Here is a 17,366-nt window from a genome sequence, read left to right on the forward strand (position 1 = left end):
AAAAGGATAAAGCCAATGGCTTAGGGCAAAAATGAACCTGCAGATTTCACCTCAAGCCATTTTGTACTTAAATCCCATCGATATCTGCAGAGGTGTCTTTGTGACAAACTGGTTTTTACTAGGATCAACTCAAGGTGGAATGAGTTTGGACTCGGCTGGCTGCTGACCACAGGGGTCTGCTGCCATTCCAGTGACGGTTTGCTCCAGCACAGGCTCTGCATTATCTCCCTGATGCACTCCAGAAGCCACTTCAGAGCATGGAGAACGCGGGGTCCTGTGGTTCAATGTCCAAGCTACCCTGACTGGGGCTTGGGTACATTCATTCTCAGCCCTGCTGTGAGCACTCTGGACTCCAGCCCAGCTTTGAACTGGACCAAGCTACACCAGAAACGTTCTAACTTGCCATCAGGGTGCTCTGTGTGAAGGTTGTCCCTGAGCTCCCTGTTGTCATGAGGGACCAGGCCAGCGTTTGCTGCCTACTTTGGTGCTGCAAGCCCCTCTGAAGTCTTGACTACAGCCTTCAGAGATGGGGAGGGGGGTTGTTCATTGCCTCTGAGACAACTATCACAATACATGCCTTTTAAATTCATGTCTTTTCTGTTGCAACTGGTGGTTTTGAAGACTTTCCTAGACCTACTGGACACGGTTGGCTAAGCTGGGACTTGAGGCTGGACCAGTACTGGTGGGCTGCGTTTCCCCCAATAAGATGGTTTGGACCAGCTTGGCTGTATTCTTGAGACAGAAGTCAATGTTGCTGCTCTGGTTTTGCAACTGTTGTGGAGGAATCCCTGGGCTGGAAAGGCAGCTTTGCTTTTTGGTCTTTGTTGTTTTTTTACTTAATGGTACTTGGGGGCAATGGAAGACGTGTGTCAGTCATGAGCAGAAGTTTGGAAACTTCTTGAGTTGTTACCATTTTATACCATTGTTTACTCTTATCTCTGATTAAAAGATGCTTCAGAAACGTCACTGCTGTGAGACCTAAAATCAAGGACGGGGTTTGTCCTTTAGCTGGGATGCTGAGCAGCTGTGCTGCTGCCTGAGCCTGGGAAGCAGCGTTTTAAGACTCACAGGTACCTGGTTTAAGGTGTCACTGTACTATTTTGAGTACGTAGCACTGTTTTGGGGTGTCACAATCCCATTTTGGGCACACAGAGCACTGTTTTGGGGTGTCACCACACGATTTTAGGCACACAGAGCACCATTTTGGGGTGTTGCCACCCCGTTTTGGGCACACACATCACTGTTTTGGGGTGTCACCATGCCATTTTGGGTACATAGCACTGTTTTGGGGTGTCACCACCCCGTTTTAGGCACACACAGCACCATTTTGGGGTGTCACCATGCCGTTTTGGGTACATAGCACTGTTTTGGGGTGTCACAACCCCGTTTTAGGCACACACAGCACCATTTTGGGGTGTCACCATGCCGTTTTGGGTACATAGCACTGTTTTGGGGTGTCACCACCCCGTTTTGGGCACACACAGCACCATTTTGGGGTGTCACCACCCCGCTTTGGGCACAGAGCACACGGCACCACCCTTGGCTGTTTTCAGTGTATTTTATTACACATATCTAGAACGGGTTTTACTGCGCTCCGCCTCTCTCCGCCAGCCGGGCAGGCCCTCGCCTGGGACGGGGGGGGGGGGGGGTGGTTCATTGCTTGCCCCCCCCAGCCGGTAAACGCTGCCCCCCTCAGCTCTCGGGGCCGGCCGCTGCCTGCCGCTCCCGCCGCCGCTCCATCAGCCGGTAGGCACGGACGCTGCACAGGTACCCGGCGTACACCGTCAGCAGCATCATGGACCCGGAGAAGGCCTTGTAGCCGAAGTCCGCCAGCTGCTTGCCGGACACCATGGCCGCTCCTGCAGCGCAACGTGAGGCTCAGCGGCGCCGGGAGCGCGCCCCCGCCCGCCGGGAGCGCGCCCGGTACCCGCTCCCCAGGCCCGTACCTGTGCCCTCCGGCTCCGGTCCCACCGCGCTGCGCTTCCGCCCTCCGCCTGTCACGTGGGGCCGGCGCCGCCGCGCTGCCTGCTGGGATGTGTAGTCCGTCGGGAGTCGCAGCGCCCCCTTCCGGCCGGAGGCGGAGCTGGTTTACCTCAGGCGCCCGGCTCGGGTCATGGCGGCCGCGGCCGATGGATCCCCCGTCGGCCGGTTCTCCTCAGCGTTACCCTTGTGCATGAGGCACCCACGGGCACCCTCCCAGCGCCCCAGGAACGCGGCTGTGTCCTCGCTGCGCTGCTCCGGGGGCTCTGTGGAGCACTGCGGCTGCAGGAGCCAGGCCTCCCCCCGCTCCCTCATCCCGTCCCCGCAGCGGCCTGGATGTGCTGAGCCTGCAGAACATAACCCCAAATGGCAAAGGGAAGGCTTTTTATAGCTGCTGGAGTCCAGCTCCAGTGCAAGGCGAACAGCAAGGGCCTGGCTTAGTGGCCATGGGCCCTTCAGCAGACACTGAGGAGCTGCAGGGCACCAGTGCTAAAGGAGCCCACAGCAGGAGGGAGGCACAAAGCACTTCCACAGCAGAGGAGCCATGAGGTAAATGCAGGTCCCAGCCCCATTTCCAGGCCAGCTGCAGCTCCAGGCAGGTGCTGGCAAGAGGTTACAGAGCCAAGGTGAGGGACTGCAATGCCCTGAAGGAGGAGAGCTCCGAGCCTCACATCCAAACACTTGAAGTGGGATGCCTGAAGCCCCTGAAGGCAAAGGGAAGGAGGAGTTGTGCCAGCCCTGCAGGCCCGTGCTGGGCTTCATTTATCCTCCTTCCAACCTCAACAAAGCTCCTGGTGAGGGGAAGCTGATGCTGGCTGCGTCCTGCAGGATAGCTCCGTTTTCATTAAAGGTCGTAGGGTACCCAGTGGGGAAGTGTGTCTAATAATAAAGACACAGAAACGACTGCAATGCCAGCAGATTGAATTCCCCTCGCAAGAGGCTGAGCAGAGGGCAGGCAGCCCTGGAAAGGTCACTCAGTATGAGATGCATTTCAAAGAAAGACAGGGACAAGGCTGGGAAAAGCACTTGGGAAGAGATGAATAAAGCAACGTGTTCCAAGGAGCCAGGACATCAGAGGAGGGGTGGCCTGGGGTACATGGGGCACAGCAGGGCCTTGGCGCAGCTCCTGCAGGCCCCAGGTAGAAGAGCTTGGGCTCTGTACCCAGTTCCACCATTGCAGCCTCAATCCTCTTCACTCCTACAGGCAACACTGCTGAGAAAAGGCAAGTGGGACACTGTGTTGTGGTGTGACTGAGCAAGGACCTGCAGGGGCATTCTTGCTGTTTCTGGGCCAGCACACAAGGGTGCAGAGCCAGGAGGAAACCAACTGTGCCCTTCTCTGCACTCTCAGCAAGTCCAGCAGGCACCAACCCAAAGGCAAGGATGCACCGGAGCCACAGAGCAAAGAGCGCGTCTCCCATCGCCTCTCCAGGTTTATTATTGCTTTAAACATTCCTAAGGTACAGGGCTAGGCAGAGAGCCAGCAGCTCTAGGACCTGCAATAGGGGGGGAGAGCAAGCCCTGGGACAGCTCCAGCCTGCAGGATCACTGAACTGGCCACGCTGGCCTGAGCAGACAGGAGCAGCTTCAGAGGACTGGGAAGCACGTGGCGCCCGGCTGGACATGGGGCAAGTGTCAGAGGTACAGCATGAGGCATGAGACCTCTGTCCTCGCCTGTGATGCTGGAGGTCTCCTCGCACCTCTTTGTGGATCACATATCCTTTGCTGCCCCATGTGCCAGTGCACTTTCCAGCACCCTCACACTGGGGGCAGCAGGGAAAGGAAGCGTGGAACCTGCTTTCTCAGCTCCAGAAAGCCACATATAGAAGCAAAGACTGGGCTAAGGCACAGAGGGGAGCAAGCCAGAGAGAATGCAAAAAGCTGCTGTGGCTCATCCATCTAAAGGCAACGTGACCCAACTGCTCTGTCAGGTCCACAGGCAAGGGTTGCACTTGGCACTTGTTACAGCTGCTCACAAAGACTTTGGGGCAGTTGGTCCCTGCATTGCCAAAGCCAAGAGAACAAAACAGGGAGGGAGAAAGGCTGTCCAGGGATGGGCATGGGATCAGCACAGGCAAATCTGTGACAACAGAGGAGGTTTGAGTGCAAGAGCCAATTAACAAGTGCCCTCACACACAAAGCATTGGCCAGAGCAGCTGGGGGTGGCTGGGGCAGCAGCACATGGCAACGTGGCAAAGAATGCTGGGTTCTGTGCTGGGCTGCTTAGAAAGAAGAGTGATTCTCAGCCCCTCACCAGTCCTTCATTCACCCTGGTGGAGCCTGGCAGGGAACTGTGTCCTCTGCATGAGACAGTTAAGCCAAAGGCAAAGAGCAGGGAGAAGGAGAGAGCTGGTGTCATGCAGAGTGGCTCCATGGGGCTAATAGCAAAGCTTGTCCTCCACACAGTGCCTCCTTAAGATGACCTGGCAGCGTCCCTCTGAGAACTGAGTTCATCACGGCAGGAGAAAGTGGAAGGAGGAAGATGCTCAGCCCTGCTCAGGGCAGAGCCCAGACAGCAGCAGAAGCGAAATGAGCCCTTAGAAGTGAAAGGGAGATCAACAGGTACCTCTGTGCAGATGCCAGGCTCAGGCTGGCAGTGTCCAAGGCTGAGAAAGGGACCCTCTGCCCTTCCAGCACCCTGCAAAGGCTTCCAGGAGGCCTGGACTCCTTACAAAGCTGCAGCTCTCTGCTCATCTTGGCAGGATGAGGTCTTGTAGGCAGAGCCCCCTTACTTGTGCTCAGGGTGGTTCTGAAGGCACTTGATGACATCAGTAACGGGTTTGCCCTCATAGCAGATCTGATACACCGCTGTGAAGAGGGGGAACCTGTGGGCAGATGACCAGAGTCACCCCTTGCCCTGTCACCACAGCTGGCAGGGTCAAAGCACCTCCTGCAGTGACACACAGGACCACTGGGCAGGAGCAGACAGGACAGTGTCTTGCTGCCTCATCCAACAGGCCAGTCCTGGCCAGCTGGTTTGATGTGGGCAATGCAGAGACTGACCTGAAGAGCAGGGACACTAAGGCTGAGGTTCCCCTTCTGCCCCCCAAAAGAGCAGACAGGGGAGATGGCATCACTCACTTCTCTACTGCATTCTTGCTTTTCAGGATGCGATGGAGCTCAGCAGACGTCTGGGGACCCTGCAGCTTCTGCCCATTCAACATCTCCTTCTCCAACTGCTCAAGAGACTGAAACAACCCAACAAGTGAGGGAACTGGACCCTGCAACCCCATCTGCCACCCCACATCCCTTCCCTGGAGCCAGGCTGTGGCACTGGGCGAGTGAAGGCAGGAGGTACCATGGTGCTAACTGGGTTTACCTCAGCATGGGGATGCAGGTACCAGGCTTGCTCCTCTTACCTTCCCAGTCTTGGCAAAAGCCTCGGCCACCTTTCGGTTGCGGCCACCGTAGCAGGTAGTGATGAGATCAGCAACCCCACAGCTCTGCAGGAATGTGGAGGAGGTGACAGGGCCCTTGCAGAAGAGTTTGGCAAAGCCAATCATCTCCATCAGCCCCAGACGGATCACGGCAGCCTTCGTGTTGTCTCCATAGCCGAGCCCATCACAGAACCCTGCTCCTACAGCCACAACGTTCTGGAAAACAGCAGCATTATGGAAGGATCTGGTCCCAGTGGAGCTCAGGGCTTTGCTGTGTCCATGAGCTGCCAGTGTGATCCCAAGCACAGGCTCCTGCCTGCTCCTGGTGATTCAGTGATCATCATCCCTCCAAGCAGCTGAACAGAACACATCCAAAGGGCCTTTGACCCAAAGGTCTCAGTGAGCCACAGTGCAGTACCCAAAGGGATTCATTCCACTGTCAGCCTCTTCCCCAGAGCTGCCTGCAGGGCCATAGGGAGTAACAGGCTCCGCTAACCAAGACCTGCAAAGCCCAATGAGCAGCTCACCCACCTTGAGGGCCCCACAGATCTCCACAGTGTCAGCTTCCTGCACCACTGTCACCCGGAAATTTGGTGTCTGCATCAGCTCCTTCAGTATCTGCCCATGCTGCAGGTCCTTGCAGCCTGATGAGACAACAGGGGAAGGAGGAAGATGATGGGGGAAGGCCCTAAGGTAGGACTGTGCTGTTCTGCCCAGTGGAGTGTTCCTGAAGCAAAAGCCCTTGCAGCTAGTGGAGCGAGAGGAACCTATTGCCCAACTGATGGGCATTGCTAAACATTTGCAGGTCCAGATTGTGGGGCAGATAAGCAAGGTTCAGCCTTGGAATTCCCAGAACACAGGGACAGTCCCTACTGCTGTGTCAAGAAATTACATGTCCAGTAAAGGAAAGGCATCTTCAAAGGCTGCAGATTTGGTTTGGAGACTGTTCTCCCTGTTCCTGCAGTGCAAGAGCATCTCTGTGCTCGGAGTGGTAACATGCTCTGTTGCTACCTCTCCAGTCTCTGCCCCCTCCTGCACAGCATGTTTGCTTTTGTTTCAAATACAGACACTTTGAATCCTGGAACTTCTAACCCAACAGCAAACTGGCCTGTTGGTTTTGGCTGCTGTGCCTGATCCACAAACAGTGTGGAGGATGTTAGGAACAGCCACAAGATGAGCTCTCAAGCAGCCCTGCCTGGCAACAACACTGGATCCAGGTGAGCATCCCTTGAAGCGCAAGGAAATGAAGGTAGGAACTCTGTTTCTAAAGGGTGTCCACTCCTTTGGTTTGTGCCAGGCACGCTGCCTGATGCTGAGTCTGTGCTGGCAGGAGCTTTGAGACACACAACTCTGGTTTTAATGAAGCAAGCAATCACATTGTAAACCCTGTGAATGAGCTCATCCGGCTCCTATGGAGCATCGCTGCCTCTACTGGGGTCAGCTCACCAGAGGCAGCAGCGGTTTGAGCTGCACCAGCCTCAACCCTTTGCCTCTTCCCACTCCTCTGGAGTGAAGGCTGCTGCGGAGGGGGGTTCTTGGCTCCTTACCGATGGTTGTTTCACAGAACTTCTCTTCTGCCACTTCATTTGCAATATTGGCCCCCATGAGGACACTCATCTCTATTCCCAGTTTCTCATGGATAATGTCTGAGATCAGCCTCAGCCCATCTGGGCCTTCATCCACCCCCTGGGAGACAACCAGGGACGGAGATGAGGACCTGCCCCCATCCCATCATTCCCTGTGCTGCAATGCTCTTGCTCAGCCCCACAGCCCCCCCAGTGCTCAGCTGCACCCCACTCCTCACAATGCTTGATATCCCCCACATGCCCTCACTCTTCTCCACCAATGCACCTCCACATCCCCACCTCCCACATTCCCCCATAACCCCAGAGCCCAGTTTCTCCCTCAGAATCCTAGGATTCCTTTGCCACTCCTCCGAGCCCAGCTGCTCTCAGTTAAACCCCTTTAGCCCAGCACCCCAGTGGCCTGCCTGGGCTCCCCCTGCTCACACCTTGATGAGTGACATCCCAACAGCATCTTTCTTCACATGGCCCTTGAGCTGGTCACAGACTTTGCCAATAAACTGGTGGGGCACCACAAAGAGGAGGATGTCAGCCCCAGCACAGGCTTTCAGCAGGTCTGGCTCTGCTACCTGAAGAGAGGAGGGCTGTTGTAAGGGACTTGTGCCTGTAGTTGTATGTCCTGAATCCAAAGGGAGCAGGGGCTTGAGAGTAACTCATGGGGGCTTCCCTGTGAGGGAAGGAAGGGCACAAGTCACTGCCCTGATGTCCCCTTCCAGGGCTGGCAGAGCAGTGGGGCAGAGCTGGTCCCACAAGAGTGCCGAGGGGCCGATTGTCTTGGCATGGGGCAGCATGTGTTGCTGCAAATGGCCTCAAGCCCAGGCTGGAGGATACCGGAGCAGGGGCAAAGGTGGGCAGCAGGAGTAGCCAGGGCTGCAGCTCGTCCAAGCACAGATCAAGGTCACTGGGAACGCGTTAACTGAGTCTGTGCAGCCCATGGCATCCCCTGCCTTCACCGCACAGTGCCCAGGGCTCTGCCAGGGCTGTTCATTACCTCTCACCTCAGCCTGGCTGCCAGCACCGGCCCTGGCGCTCGCTGGGGAGCCCACCAAGGTGCCACACTCACCACGTTGGGGGGCAGCTTGTGCCCTGGCAGGTACTTGACGTTCTCGTGCTCTGTGTTGATGATGTCCGTGAGCCGCCGGCCCCCCACCTCCTCCTGCAGCACCCACATGTTCACCTGCTTCTCGAAGGTGCTCAGCCGCGCCGCGTTGCTGCCGGCGATCTTGGCGATGGCCGAGCCCCTGCAGGGGCAGAGCAGAGCCGGGGGCAGTGGGCACGGGGACAGCTCGCACCGGGGACGCCGTGCCCAGTGCCCCGCACCAGTTGCTCACCAGTTGCCAGAGCCCACGATGCAGACCCTTTTGCCACCCATGGTGCCGGGAGCTGGGGCACTGCGCAGAGCGGAGCCGCCGTTGCTATTTCAAGGCCGGCAGCGGGGACGGCCCCGTCCCTCCTCTGGCTCCGCCTCACCCCGGGGAACCGGGCACCAGAGCCCCGGGGCGGCCGCAGCGGTGCTCGGTAACGCGGGGCTGCACCGCAGGTGCACGTTGCTTCCCTGGAGCAAAGGGGAAAGGGCTGATCCCAAATCTGTGCTGAGCTGCGAGGCGGAGCTGCCAAATCTCCCCTTTCCTGTAAGAAAGTGTTTTATTCTCCCTGTCTTCCAAAGTCCCATTCCCCCCCCCCGAAGTAAGGACAAACCACGGGGCTGCAGAGCCAGGCCACAGCTCCCTCCTCTCACTGCCTGAAGCAGCAGCACCAACAGCCTGACCTCAGGCAAACCGCTCTTTCTTCTGTAGAGCATCTCTTGACACTCCAACAAGGGCTCGGAGGTTTTCTGCACAGCATTATCACATTGCTGTTTATGAACAAGGGCTGAGCAGAGGAATTCCCTTTTCCACAGTTTTAAACCTTAGTATGGAAACTTTAATACAGGTTCCTCAAAATGCCACCTGATGCCCACAGGCCATGTAACAGGCTGCCACGTTCTGCAAGGCAGCAGAGGGTGGAAACGGGGCCGAGTGGATTTTATCAGCAGGTTGGTGGCTGCATTTCCAGTTTCACTCAAGTGACTTTGCTTGTTTACCACCAAAGCAGCTTGCAAAGGCTCAACAGACTCTGCAAGCCAAGAGATCCCTACACCAAAGGCGCTCTATAAAAGGCCAAAGTATGAAGAACCTTTCTGCTCCAGTCTCTTAACCCAGTTGGCTTTAAGAGAAGTAGAGATAATCCTGTCCCTCTGTCCCTCCCCAGGCAAGCAAATGAAGCATCATCCCCCAAGCTGAGAGGAAGGGTGCTGGCAGCACAGGAGGAGGAGGACAGCTTCCTTCACAGGAGGCTTTTATTAAAACTGGGTGACGTCTACAAGGATACAGTACAAAAAAAATTTGGTCCATGGAAAAAAACCCCATAATAGTCAGTTAAGAAAATCAGTTACTCTGCAACAGCTACATTTGCCTACACAGGACTCAGCATCCTTCACATGTGATTCCCCTGAGGAGTCAGTGGGCTGCTTCATCAGCACCAAGACCTTCACCCCAGTACCACAGAGGAGCCATTGCCTAAGGGGGCAGAGGAGAAGGGAAGTCGAGAGTCTATTACTCACAGACATGTATAACACAGACACAAGGAGTAGGGCCACCCAAATTCATAGCAACCTTCCCAACCACACCAAAGGTGGATGGGGGGAGGGGGGGTCATCAGTAATGTGACTTTGCAGCTATTCCAAGAGAATCCAACCAACTTTCAAGTCCATTTGCATTACAGTTCTGAGCAGAAATACCAAGCTCCAGGGCAAGAGAAGGCATTCTCTTCCACCTCACCACTAGTAATTCATTCCATGAAGAGGCATCTGGGCTGCTACTCCCCAGAGTAGAGAAAAATCTACTTGTACATTCCTGAAACCATGCTGGGCCTTATGGCAGCCCCAGAAGCTACAACTCGACTAAAACCCATAGGAGCTTCAGCATGGAAACACACCTGTTAACTCTTACACACTTGGAGATACATCCATTCCCAAGGACTGTCCTGTTCCACTCTCAGACCCACATGAAGGAGCATCTGGTCCCCACAGCAAGTGACACAGGATAACTGTCCCAAAGGAGTAAGCCTACAACACTGTGTCCCTGCACAATTCCACCAGGCAGTTGCTGCATCCCCTCTCCCTGCTACAGGGAGAAGCAGCAGCCAGATGGTTTGATGCAACAGCAAGTGGAGGTCTTTTGAAGTGCAGAGAGGTCTCACCACTCCAGTGCTCCCACATCCCTGCAATAAGCCAACACCTCCTGCCCTGTGATCCCAGCCCAGGAGAGTCTGTCAAAGAACACAAAAGGAACAGGGCAGGAAAAAAGGGGCAGGGGAAGAAGCGATTCTCTACAGAGTCCAGGAACTCCCTCAAGGAGGAGAGTGACCTATGAGGCAGCCCAGTGCAGCAGCACCCTCCACACGAGGGAGTGAGGGCAGGGAGGTATGTCAGCTCATGGCATCCTGCCCACTACATCTCCTGGTAGCTTGCTAGAACACGAGGCAGGGAAGAGACTAGCCAAAGAACTCCCCTTTTACAGCAGCTCCAGGCTTCCCAGAGCCAGGTCCCGTGTGCCACAACTAGATGCTAGTTGGGGGAAGAACAGGTTGTGGTTTCTGAACTCGAGAAAGGCTCCAAGTCAGCAGTTGCAACTGGCTATGGGGCACACTGCAGGCAGTGCAGAGTGAAGGGGAGGCTCTCGGAAGCCTTGGGACTGGGCAAGGCAACAGTCAGGAAGAAAACCAGGTAGAAATGTGTGTTCACTGGAGCCCATCTGCTTGCCACAGCCCAGCAGATTGCAGGGGTCCTGGAGCTGCCCCAAGAGGGACAATGCCAGGATGAATAATGAGGCGGCCTCGCTGCCGGAGTGGGATTATGTGAGCTTTAACAGCGTACTCTGCAGCTCTGGCTCCACAAAGAGCTGGGATGCCTTCTGGTGGGGAGGAGCAGAGCATCTATGTGTTCCGGATTCCCAGGGCCTGCTCCAATTCCTGCCGTCTCTGTTGTACCTGCAAGAGAAGCCAGAAGGGAGCATTAATGTACGCGGATGGTGCAGCACTACAGCATCCCAGTAACACAGGGCCCAGCTGGAAATGGGGCAAGCTCAAACTGGGAGCAAGACGCATCAGCAGTGTCTACAAGTGGAGCCACTCTCCACGAGTAGCATCTGCCCCCAAGTCGTGACAGGTACTCAGAACCACTGAGTACAGAGGAGGACCCCTGCTTGGGGACACTCACCTTGGAGTAGAAGTATCTGCACACAGCTTCCTGAGCCCACGGCTGGAAGTAGAACTCAGCTCTGCGCTCCTCTTCTGGATTCCCAACAACATCAGTCATTGTCTGGAGAGCACAAAGGATGAAACAGTTCAGGGAGTGCAAAAGCTCTGGCTGAGCAAACCCACAGCCCTCCCTTTTCCTCAAAGGCATTCCAGTAGAGTCAGGTCAGGTTCTTCCACTTGACTCCAATTCTAGTCTTGCTTTCTGAGCAGGAAATTGCCTCTCTCTCTCAGTGGGAGCTGGTTATAATGAGGGAAGAGTGTGACTGGATCCACCTTCCACACAAGTCAAAGCTTTTACCTTTAAATCCCGGCACTGCGACTGGAGCCAGTCGTTGATGAAGCCCTGAGGATCTCGGGCAAAGCTCAGCATGAACTCCCGCTGGGTCTTCAGCTGGTTAATTGTCTCTATTGTTTCATGAATCTGAAGGAGATAAGCACAGAACTAAACTGCTGAATAGGGGAAAAAGTCAGACTGAAACATCAAGAGATGGCATCTCATGAAGGCAAATCCTTAGACTCCCTGGTTGACTTACACCTGTCCAAAAGGGTTTTTCAGCTCCCTGAACAACTGTCCTGTGCAGGGCTCACCTGCTCCAGAGACACATTCCCACTCAGCAAGGAGAGGGGCAGACCTGAAGGAGCTCTCCCTACCTTGTTATCCAGAGCAGCAATTTCCTGTTGACTGGCTGTGGATAGCAGAAAGGAATTCATCTGAGTTTTCAAGGTATCGTCCACCTCCACATCAATGTCATAGCAAGCTGTTTTCTTCTGGTCATTTGGGTCAACACTAGGGGCAGCCACAAGAAAGAAGCTAAAATAAGTGAGTAGCTTAAGAAAGCACCAAATCGTAGCTCCTGTAGGATGATGCAGCAGATGGATTGCAGGCAGGGACAAGCCACGTTAGTGTTAAGAGCTGAAGCTAACACCAAGCAGCAAAGCTCCACTGATGTCTTTGCAACACAAGGACCAAGGGATTGCTCCAAGCAGATTTCTATCTACAGAAGTGGAACGCAAAGGACAGCATGAACGTGGGAGTGCCTTGTGGAACAGAGGGACGTGGTAAACCAAAGAGGCGGCTGTTCTCGTACAAAGAAACAATGACAGGCAACAAGAGAACTGCTGCTGAAAACCAGAACATAGCACATCGCCTTCCTGTGCCAGCCCCATCCATCCCCTCCTCAACTCCTTCTAGAAATATAAAGAAAGAAATGAAGACAGGCTGAGAAAGTTGGGGCTGTTCAGCTTGGAGAAGAGAAGCTGCATGGAGACCTCAGAGCAGCCTTCAAATATCTGAAGGGGGGCTACAGGGATGCTGCAGAGGGACCTTCAACAGGGACTGGAGCAATAGGACAAGGGGTGATGGGTATAAACAGAAACGGGAAGTTCAGGTTGGACCTAGGGCAGAAGCTCTTCCCTGTGAGGGTGCTGAGGTGCTGGCACAGGGTGCCCAGAGAAGCTGTGGCTGCCCCATCCCTGGCAGTGTTCAAGGCCAGGCTGGACAGAGCCTTGGGTAACATGGTCTAGTGTGAGGCATCCCTGCCTATGGCAGAGGGGTTGGAACTGGATGATCTTAAGGTCCTTTCCCACCCAAACCATTCCATGATTCTAGGAATATGAACAGAAATATGAGATCAAGCAGAGCAGGGACCTCACCTGATCACATGGTTGATGATGATCGGCTCTGGGGGCATAAGCAATGCATGAAGCCTTTGTGGGATTTCCGAGAACTTCATCCGCTGGGATTCAAATATCTGTGACAGAAACACAGGGCTAAGGGACGGGGGCTCAGTGCCAGTGATCACTGGCTGCTGACAAAGCAAAGCTCACACAGTCGCTTATTCCAGCCCCAGTTACCTGCTGGAGGTACTTGTCACAGATGACATATTCCCTCTCATGGGGGTCCTGCAGCTTGTGGGTCTTGATGTACTGCCACAATGCCTGGATGATCACTGGCCGGGTCTGGGTGTGAATCCCCAAGAGACGAGCCAGGCGAGGATCCAGTTTGAACTGGGGAGGCTGAAACACAAAGCACAGCAAGGTGAGATGAACCCAGACAGAGTTGGCTGTGCCCAGCCCTGTTACTCCCAGCACCTTACCTGGTAATCCAGCATCAGGAGGACGGTACAGCGCACATTTACATCTCCCGGCCTCTTCACCTGGAAGCCATCTGTCTCCTGAGTTGTAGCAGTCCTGTGCCACTGCAACAGGAAGGGGCATTAAAAGCATGCCCACACTTGGTTCCCTTTGCTCCCGCTGCTTGACACCCAATGAGCTTGCCAGTACATCCCACCCACCTGGAGCTCACCATCCCCATGTACAGCTCGAAACAGGAGTTAACACATTTGTTCAGACCCCAGCAAGTCAGAGGAAAAGTTAAGATGAGAATTCAAGAGCTCCTGGCTCCCAGCCACTTGTTCAAGCCTGAAGTGTCCCCACCTCTTGAGTTACAAGAGATATACAAACCCTGTGTGCTGAAACACCAACCCATTTGTAGAGGTAACACAGCGAAAAGAAGCTCACCTCTACTAGGTGATTGTCAGGGCCATACAGGTCTTTATCAAGTTCAATGACCAGAGATTTAAAGAAGGATGAGAACTTTCTTTTCTGCTTGGTGGCATCATATTTGGACAAAGCAGACTGCAAGCAACACAGGAAGGAAAAGCATTAGGACAGCAAGTCTCAGCACTCAAGCACAGCCACCGTGCATGACAGCGTTCCTTTAAGTTCTGAACACCTAAATTCACCAACGTGTGCTTGAAAATCAAGTTCCAAGTCAGAAAGTGAAAGACTGGAGTTAAAGATGAGCTTGCAGGAATTAAATCACTCAGCAATTACATACAATTGCCCCCATTCTCAGAGCCAGGGTACACCAGTGCCACTGATCTGCTCTCACCAGTCATTCTTAGAGCTATAACAACTTTGTATAACTCATGTCCTTGGACCCATCGGTCTCCAAGTTGGGCTCTCGGTCTCGTCACCATCAGACTCCTTGGAAAACAGAGATGAAGGAGGATATCAAGCCCCTAGCTCTGCTCTCAGACACTATGAAACTGCTTTCATTGCCAATTCCAGAACCACACAGTTGGGTATTTCACACTTACATCCTCCAGCAGCCGCCCTTCCACCCGGAGCTCCCAGGAGGCAACTGTTCCTTCACCATCCTCTGCGTCTGACTTGGCTGGATTGAAGGTATTGGAGATAAAAATACGCAGCTTTCGTTTTTGCTAAAGGGAAGAACATTGGCACAGTGTTCATTCTGAAATAGAGGGTTATCTTGCTTTTATTCTCCTAAAATAAACTTGATGGGTTTAGCTGCCTTATATTCCCCCTCTCCTGGGGCAGACAACAATGGAAGAGGCATTTCTGGTCCCATTCCTATATCTGGAGAATTAAGATTCCTAATACCCCAGGCTTACAGGGACATAACAGCTTCAGTGCCCTCCTGCTGTCTTAAGTGAAGCAAGAGCCTCCAAACCTTGCTTCTGGTAACCACAAACACTTCCCTCCCCTACCTTAATGGGTCTCTTCAAAGCCTCCTGGATATCCAAGCGCTTCCTCATGATGGTCTGGTCCAGTTTCCTTTCAAAGGCCAGAAGGTCCATGTAGGCCTGAGACTCGGGGACAAGCTCACGAATCTACAGCCAAGCAAGAACGCAAATCCCGGTCAGGTCCCTGTCCCTCTCCAGCCATCCCCACACCACCACAGGCTGCAGCCACAGGTGCCACTCACCCTCTGAGGTAGAATTTTATCAGCCATCTTCTTCTTTTTAGCGCTGTTAAGGAAGAAGATGCAGAGGCATTAAATGAGCAAGCACTTTCTGCAGGTTAAGTGTAGCATTCACAAAGGGAGCCACACGACGGCTCCTTCTCTGGTTGCTGCTGGGGCTTTAGCAGTGCTCTCATCTGTCCCAGCCTCAGGGTTTCATTTGCAGGGACATTCAGGATTACACATCAAGCTTTTGATTCCCCTGCCGCAGTGGGACTGATTCCCTGACACTTCACATCCCACACGAGAGCTGAGCGCAGAGCTCCAGTGAGCACGAACACAATGACCTCAATCCATTCCTGATGGACTTTGCTAGGAGATGCATGTGAAATCAAGGCACGAATCATTGAGGCCTCACGTTGTACTGCTAAAAACACCACAGAAACCTGCTCCTGCCTTGCAGCTGCACGTTATTCCTTCATGCTGGAAGCCACCCACTCCCAGAGGAGCTCACAAGGGAGCTGATGGCTTCTGAGCCCTCAAGAACCAGCCATGAAAGCCCGAGCACAGCACAAAGGTCAAACACCCAGACACAACCCAACAGAGCAGCTTTGTGCTGCTCACCCCATGCCAGTGACTGATGCTTCCCCCTGCCCATACCCGAATCAGTCCCTGCTTTGCGCTTCTGGGGGTGCCCGTCTGCACCCCAAACCTGGCCTGTCCCAGTGGGGGCTTTGGGGAGGGAGGCAACACATCTGTAACCCTGCTTAGGGATGCACCGGGATACCCGCACTGCCTGGGGATACCCCCATTGCCTGGCGATGCACTGGGATGTCCCTGCTGCCCAGGGATGCACTGGAATGCCATGGGATATACCAGGATACCCGCGCTGCACAGGGATGCACTGGAATGCCCCAGGATGAGCCAGGATACCCATTGCTCGGGAATGCCCCATTGCCTGGCGATGCACTGGGATGCCACTGCTGCCCAGGGATGCACTGGAGATGCCCCGGGATGCACCAGGATACCCGAGCTGGGCAGGCATACCCAGGGATGCATGAGGATGTACCAGGATACCCGAGCTGTGCAGGCATACCCAGGGATGCACGAGGATGCACCAGGATACCCGAGCTGTGCAGGGATGCACTGGAGATGCCCCGGGATGCACCAGGATACCCGAGGATGCCCCAGGATACCCGCACTGCCCAGGGATGCCCTGGGATGCACCAGGATACCCGAGCTGCGCAGGGATGCACCGGAATGCCCCGGGATGCACCAGGATACCCGAGGATGCCCCAGGATACCCGCACTGCCCAGGGATGCCCAGGGATGCCCCAGGATACCCGCACTGCCCAGGGATGCCCCAGGATACCCCAGGATACCCGCACTGCCCCGGGATGCCCGGGGATACCGGCCCTTACTTGTGGTTGCGGTTGGGCACGGCCTGCGGCTGCACCTGCTGGAGCTGCTGCGGCGCGGGCCTCTTGCGGGCCTGGTCCAGGCTGGCCTGCGCCATCCCGGGCCGCACGGCCGGGCTCCCCCCGTAGCCGGGCGGCCCCATGGAGGGGCCCTGCGGGGCCAAGCGGCTGCCCGGTAACATCCCGGGGCGCTGCGGAGAGAAGAGAACCGCTCCAGTGCCCACCGGGAGCCACCGGTCCAGGCCCCGGCCCCGGAGCCTCCGCTCCCACCCGCCCCGCCCCGCGCGTCCCCGCCGGCCCCTCCCCCGCCTCACCGGGTAGGCGGCTCCCGGCAGCGGCGAGCGGTACAGGCCCTGTCCCGGAGCCGGGCCCATGCGCACCGGCCCGCCCGGGGTGCCCGGGCCCAGCGCACCGGCCCCGGCAGCGGCCCCACCGCCGCCGCCGCTGGGAGTCACCGACTGGAAGCCCGCCCGCGCCGCCATCTTCTCCAGCACAAAGGGGAGCGGGCCGGAACCGGACGTTGGCCATAGAGAGAGGGAGAGGGGGCGGGGCTAGAGCGGCGCAGCCTGCGGCTGGCGCCCTCTGCTGGCTGGAGGCCGCGCTAGGAGGCGGGGGGCAAGGTCAATGATGGGGTGCGGGGTCCGTGATGGTTGTTCTTGGGGTACAGGGTCTGTGATGGTTGTTCTTGGGGTGCAGGGTCCGTGATGGTTGTTCTTGGGGTGCAGCATCCGGGATGGTTGTTCTTGGGGTACAGGGTCCGTGATGGTTGTTCTTGGGGTGCAGCATCCGGGATGGTTGTTTTTGGGGTGCAGGACCTGTGATGGTTGTTCTTGGGGTGCAGCATCCGTGATGGTTGTTCTTGGGGTACAGGGTCCGTGATGGTTGTTCTTGGGGTGCAGGATCTGTGATGGTTGTTCTTGGGGTGCAGGACCTGTGATGGTTGTTCTTGGGGTGCAGGATCTGTGATGGTTGTTCTTGGGGTGCAGCATCCGTGATGGTTGTT

The 17,366-nt window shown here is 55.5% G+C and overlaps 3 protein-coding genes across 3 annotated transcripts; all 3 read right to left on the reverse strand.

The window, feature by feature from the left end:
* Positions 1 to 1,544: 1,544 nt before the first annotated feature.
* Positions 1,545 to 2,043, reverse strand: COX14 (cytochrome c oxidase assembly factor COX14). The gene is made up of 2 exons (XM_005141814.3): positions 1,947 to 2,043; positions 1,545 to 1,859 (listed from the first exon to the last, which is right to left on the reverse strand). The coding sequence occupies exon 2, from the start codon at positions 1,849 to 1,851 to the stop codon at positions 1,693 to 1,695; it is 159 nt and encodes a 52-aa protein (XP_005141871.1). The 5' UTR covers positions 1,852 to 1,859; positions 1,947 to 2,043; the 3' UTR covers positions 1,545 to 1,692.
* Positions 2,044 to 3,468: 1,425 nt separating this feature from the next.
* Positions 3,469 to 8,313, reverse strand: GPD1 (glycerol-3-phosphate dehydrogenase 1). Its single transcript, XM_034071407.1, has 8 exons — positions 8,272 to 8,313; positions 8,004 to 8,181; positions 7,369 to 7,509; positions 6,905 to 7,043; positions 5,889 to 6,001; positions 5,340 to 5,573; positions 5,062 to 5,168; positions 3,469 to 4,805 (listed from the first exon to the last, which is right to left on the reverse strand). Exons 1-8 carry the CDS (start codon positions 8,310 to 8,312, stop codon positions 4,709 to 4,711), a joined length of 1,050 nt encoding a protein of 349 aa, XP_033927298.1. The 5' UTR covers position 8,313; the 3' UTR covers positions 3,469 to 4,708.
* A 935-nt stretch (positions 8,314 to 9,248) lies between these two features.
* Positions 9,249 to 16,845, reverse strand: SMARCD1 (SWI/SNF related BAF chromatin remodeling complex subunit D1). The gene is made up of 13 exons (XM_034071406.1): positions 16,678 to 16,845; positions 16,367 to 16,554; positions 14,970 to 15,012; positions 14,752 to 14,874; positions 14,341 to 14,463; positions 13,760 to 13,876; positions 13,336 to 13,437; positions 13,094 to 13,255; positions 12,893 to 12,990; positions 11,891 to 12,026; positions 11,538 to 11,660; positions 11,199 to 11,300; positions 9,249 to 10,969 (listed from the first exon to the last, which is right to left on the reverse strand). Exons 1-13 carry the CDS (start codon positions 16,843 to 16,845, stop codon positions 10,916 to 10,918), a joined length of 1,539 nt encoding a protein of 512 aa, XP_033927297.1. The 3' UTR covers positions 9,249 to 10,915.
* Between the last annotated feature and the right edge of the window lie 521 nt (positions 16,846 to 17,366).

This window comes from Melopsittacus undulatus, chromosome 21 (genome assembly GCF_012275295.1).
Source record: "Melopsittacus undulatus isolate bMelUnd1 chromosome 21, bMelUnd1.mat.Z, whole genome shotgun sequence".
NCBI classification, from domain to species: Eukaryota; Metazoa; Chordata; class Aves; order Psittaciformes; family Psittaculidae; genus Melopsittacus; species Melopsittacus undulatus.

What these genes read in the sequence shown, in the direction of transcription:
- SMARCD1 (XM_034071406.1), bottom strand. Translation starts at nt 16,845, where the DNA reads ATGGCGGCGCGGGCGGGCTTCCAGTCGGTGACTCCCAGCGGCGGCGGC. An exon ending in AAGGGCGGCTGCTGGAGGAT is followed by an intron (nt 13,877 to 14,340) that starts GTAAGTGTGAAA and finishes TGTTGCTTGCAG; the next exon opens with TCTGCTTTGTCCAAATATGA. An exon ending in ATCATCAACCATGTGATCAG is followed by an intron (nt 12,027 to 12,892) that starts GTGAGGTCCCTG and finishes GGCTGCCCCTAG; the next exon opens with TGTTGACCCAAATGACCAGA.
- COX14 (XM_005141814.3), bottom strand. Translation starts at nt 1,851, where the DNA reads ATGGTGTCCGGCAAGCAGCTGGCGGACTTCGGCTACAAGGCCTTCTCC.
- GPD1 (XM_034071407.1), bottom strand. Translation starts at nt 8,312, where the DNA reads ATGGGTGGCAAAAGGGTCTGCATCGTGGGCTCTGGCAACTG. An exon ending in GTTCTGTGAAACAACCATCG is followed by an intron (nt 6,002 to 6,904) that starts GTAAGGAGCCAA and finishes TTGTCTCATCAG; the next exon opens with GCTGCAAGGACCTGCAGCAT. An exon ending in AGCAAGAATGCAGTAGAGAA is followed by an intron (nt 4,806 to 5,061) that starts GTGAGTGATGCC and finishes ATCTGCCCACAG; the next exon opens with GTTCCCCCTCTTCACAGCGG.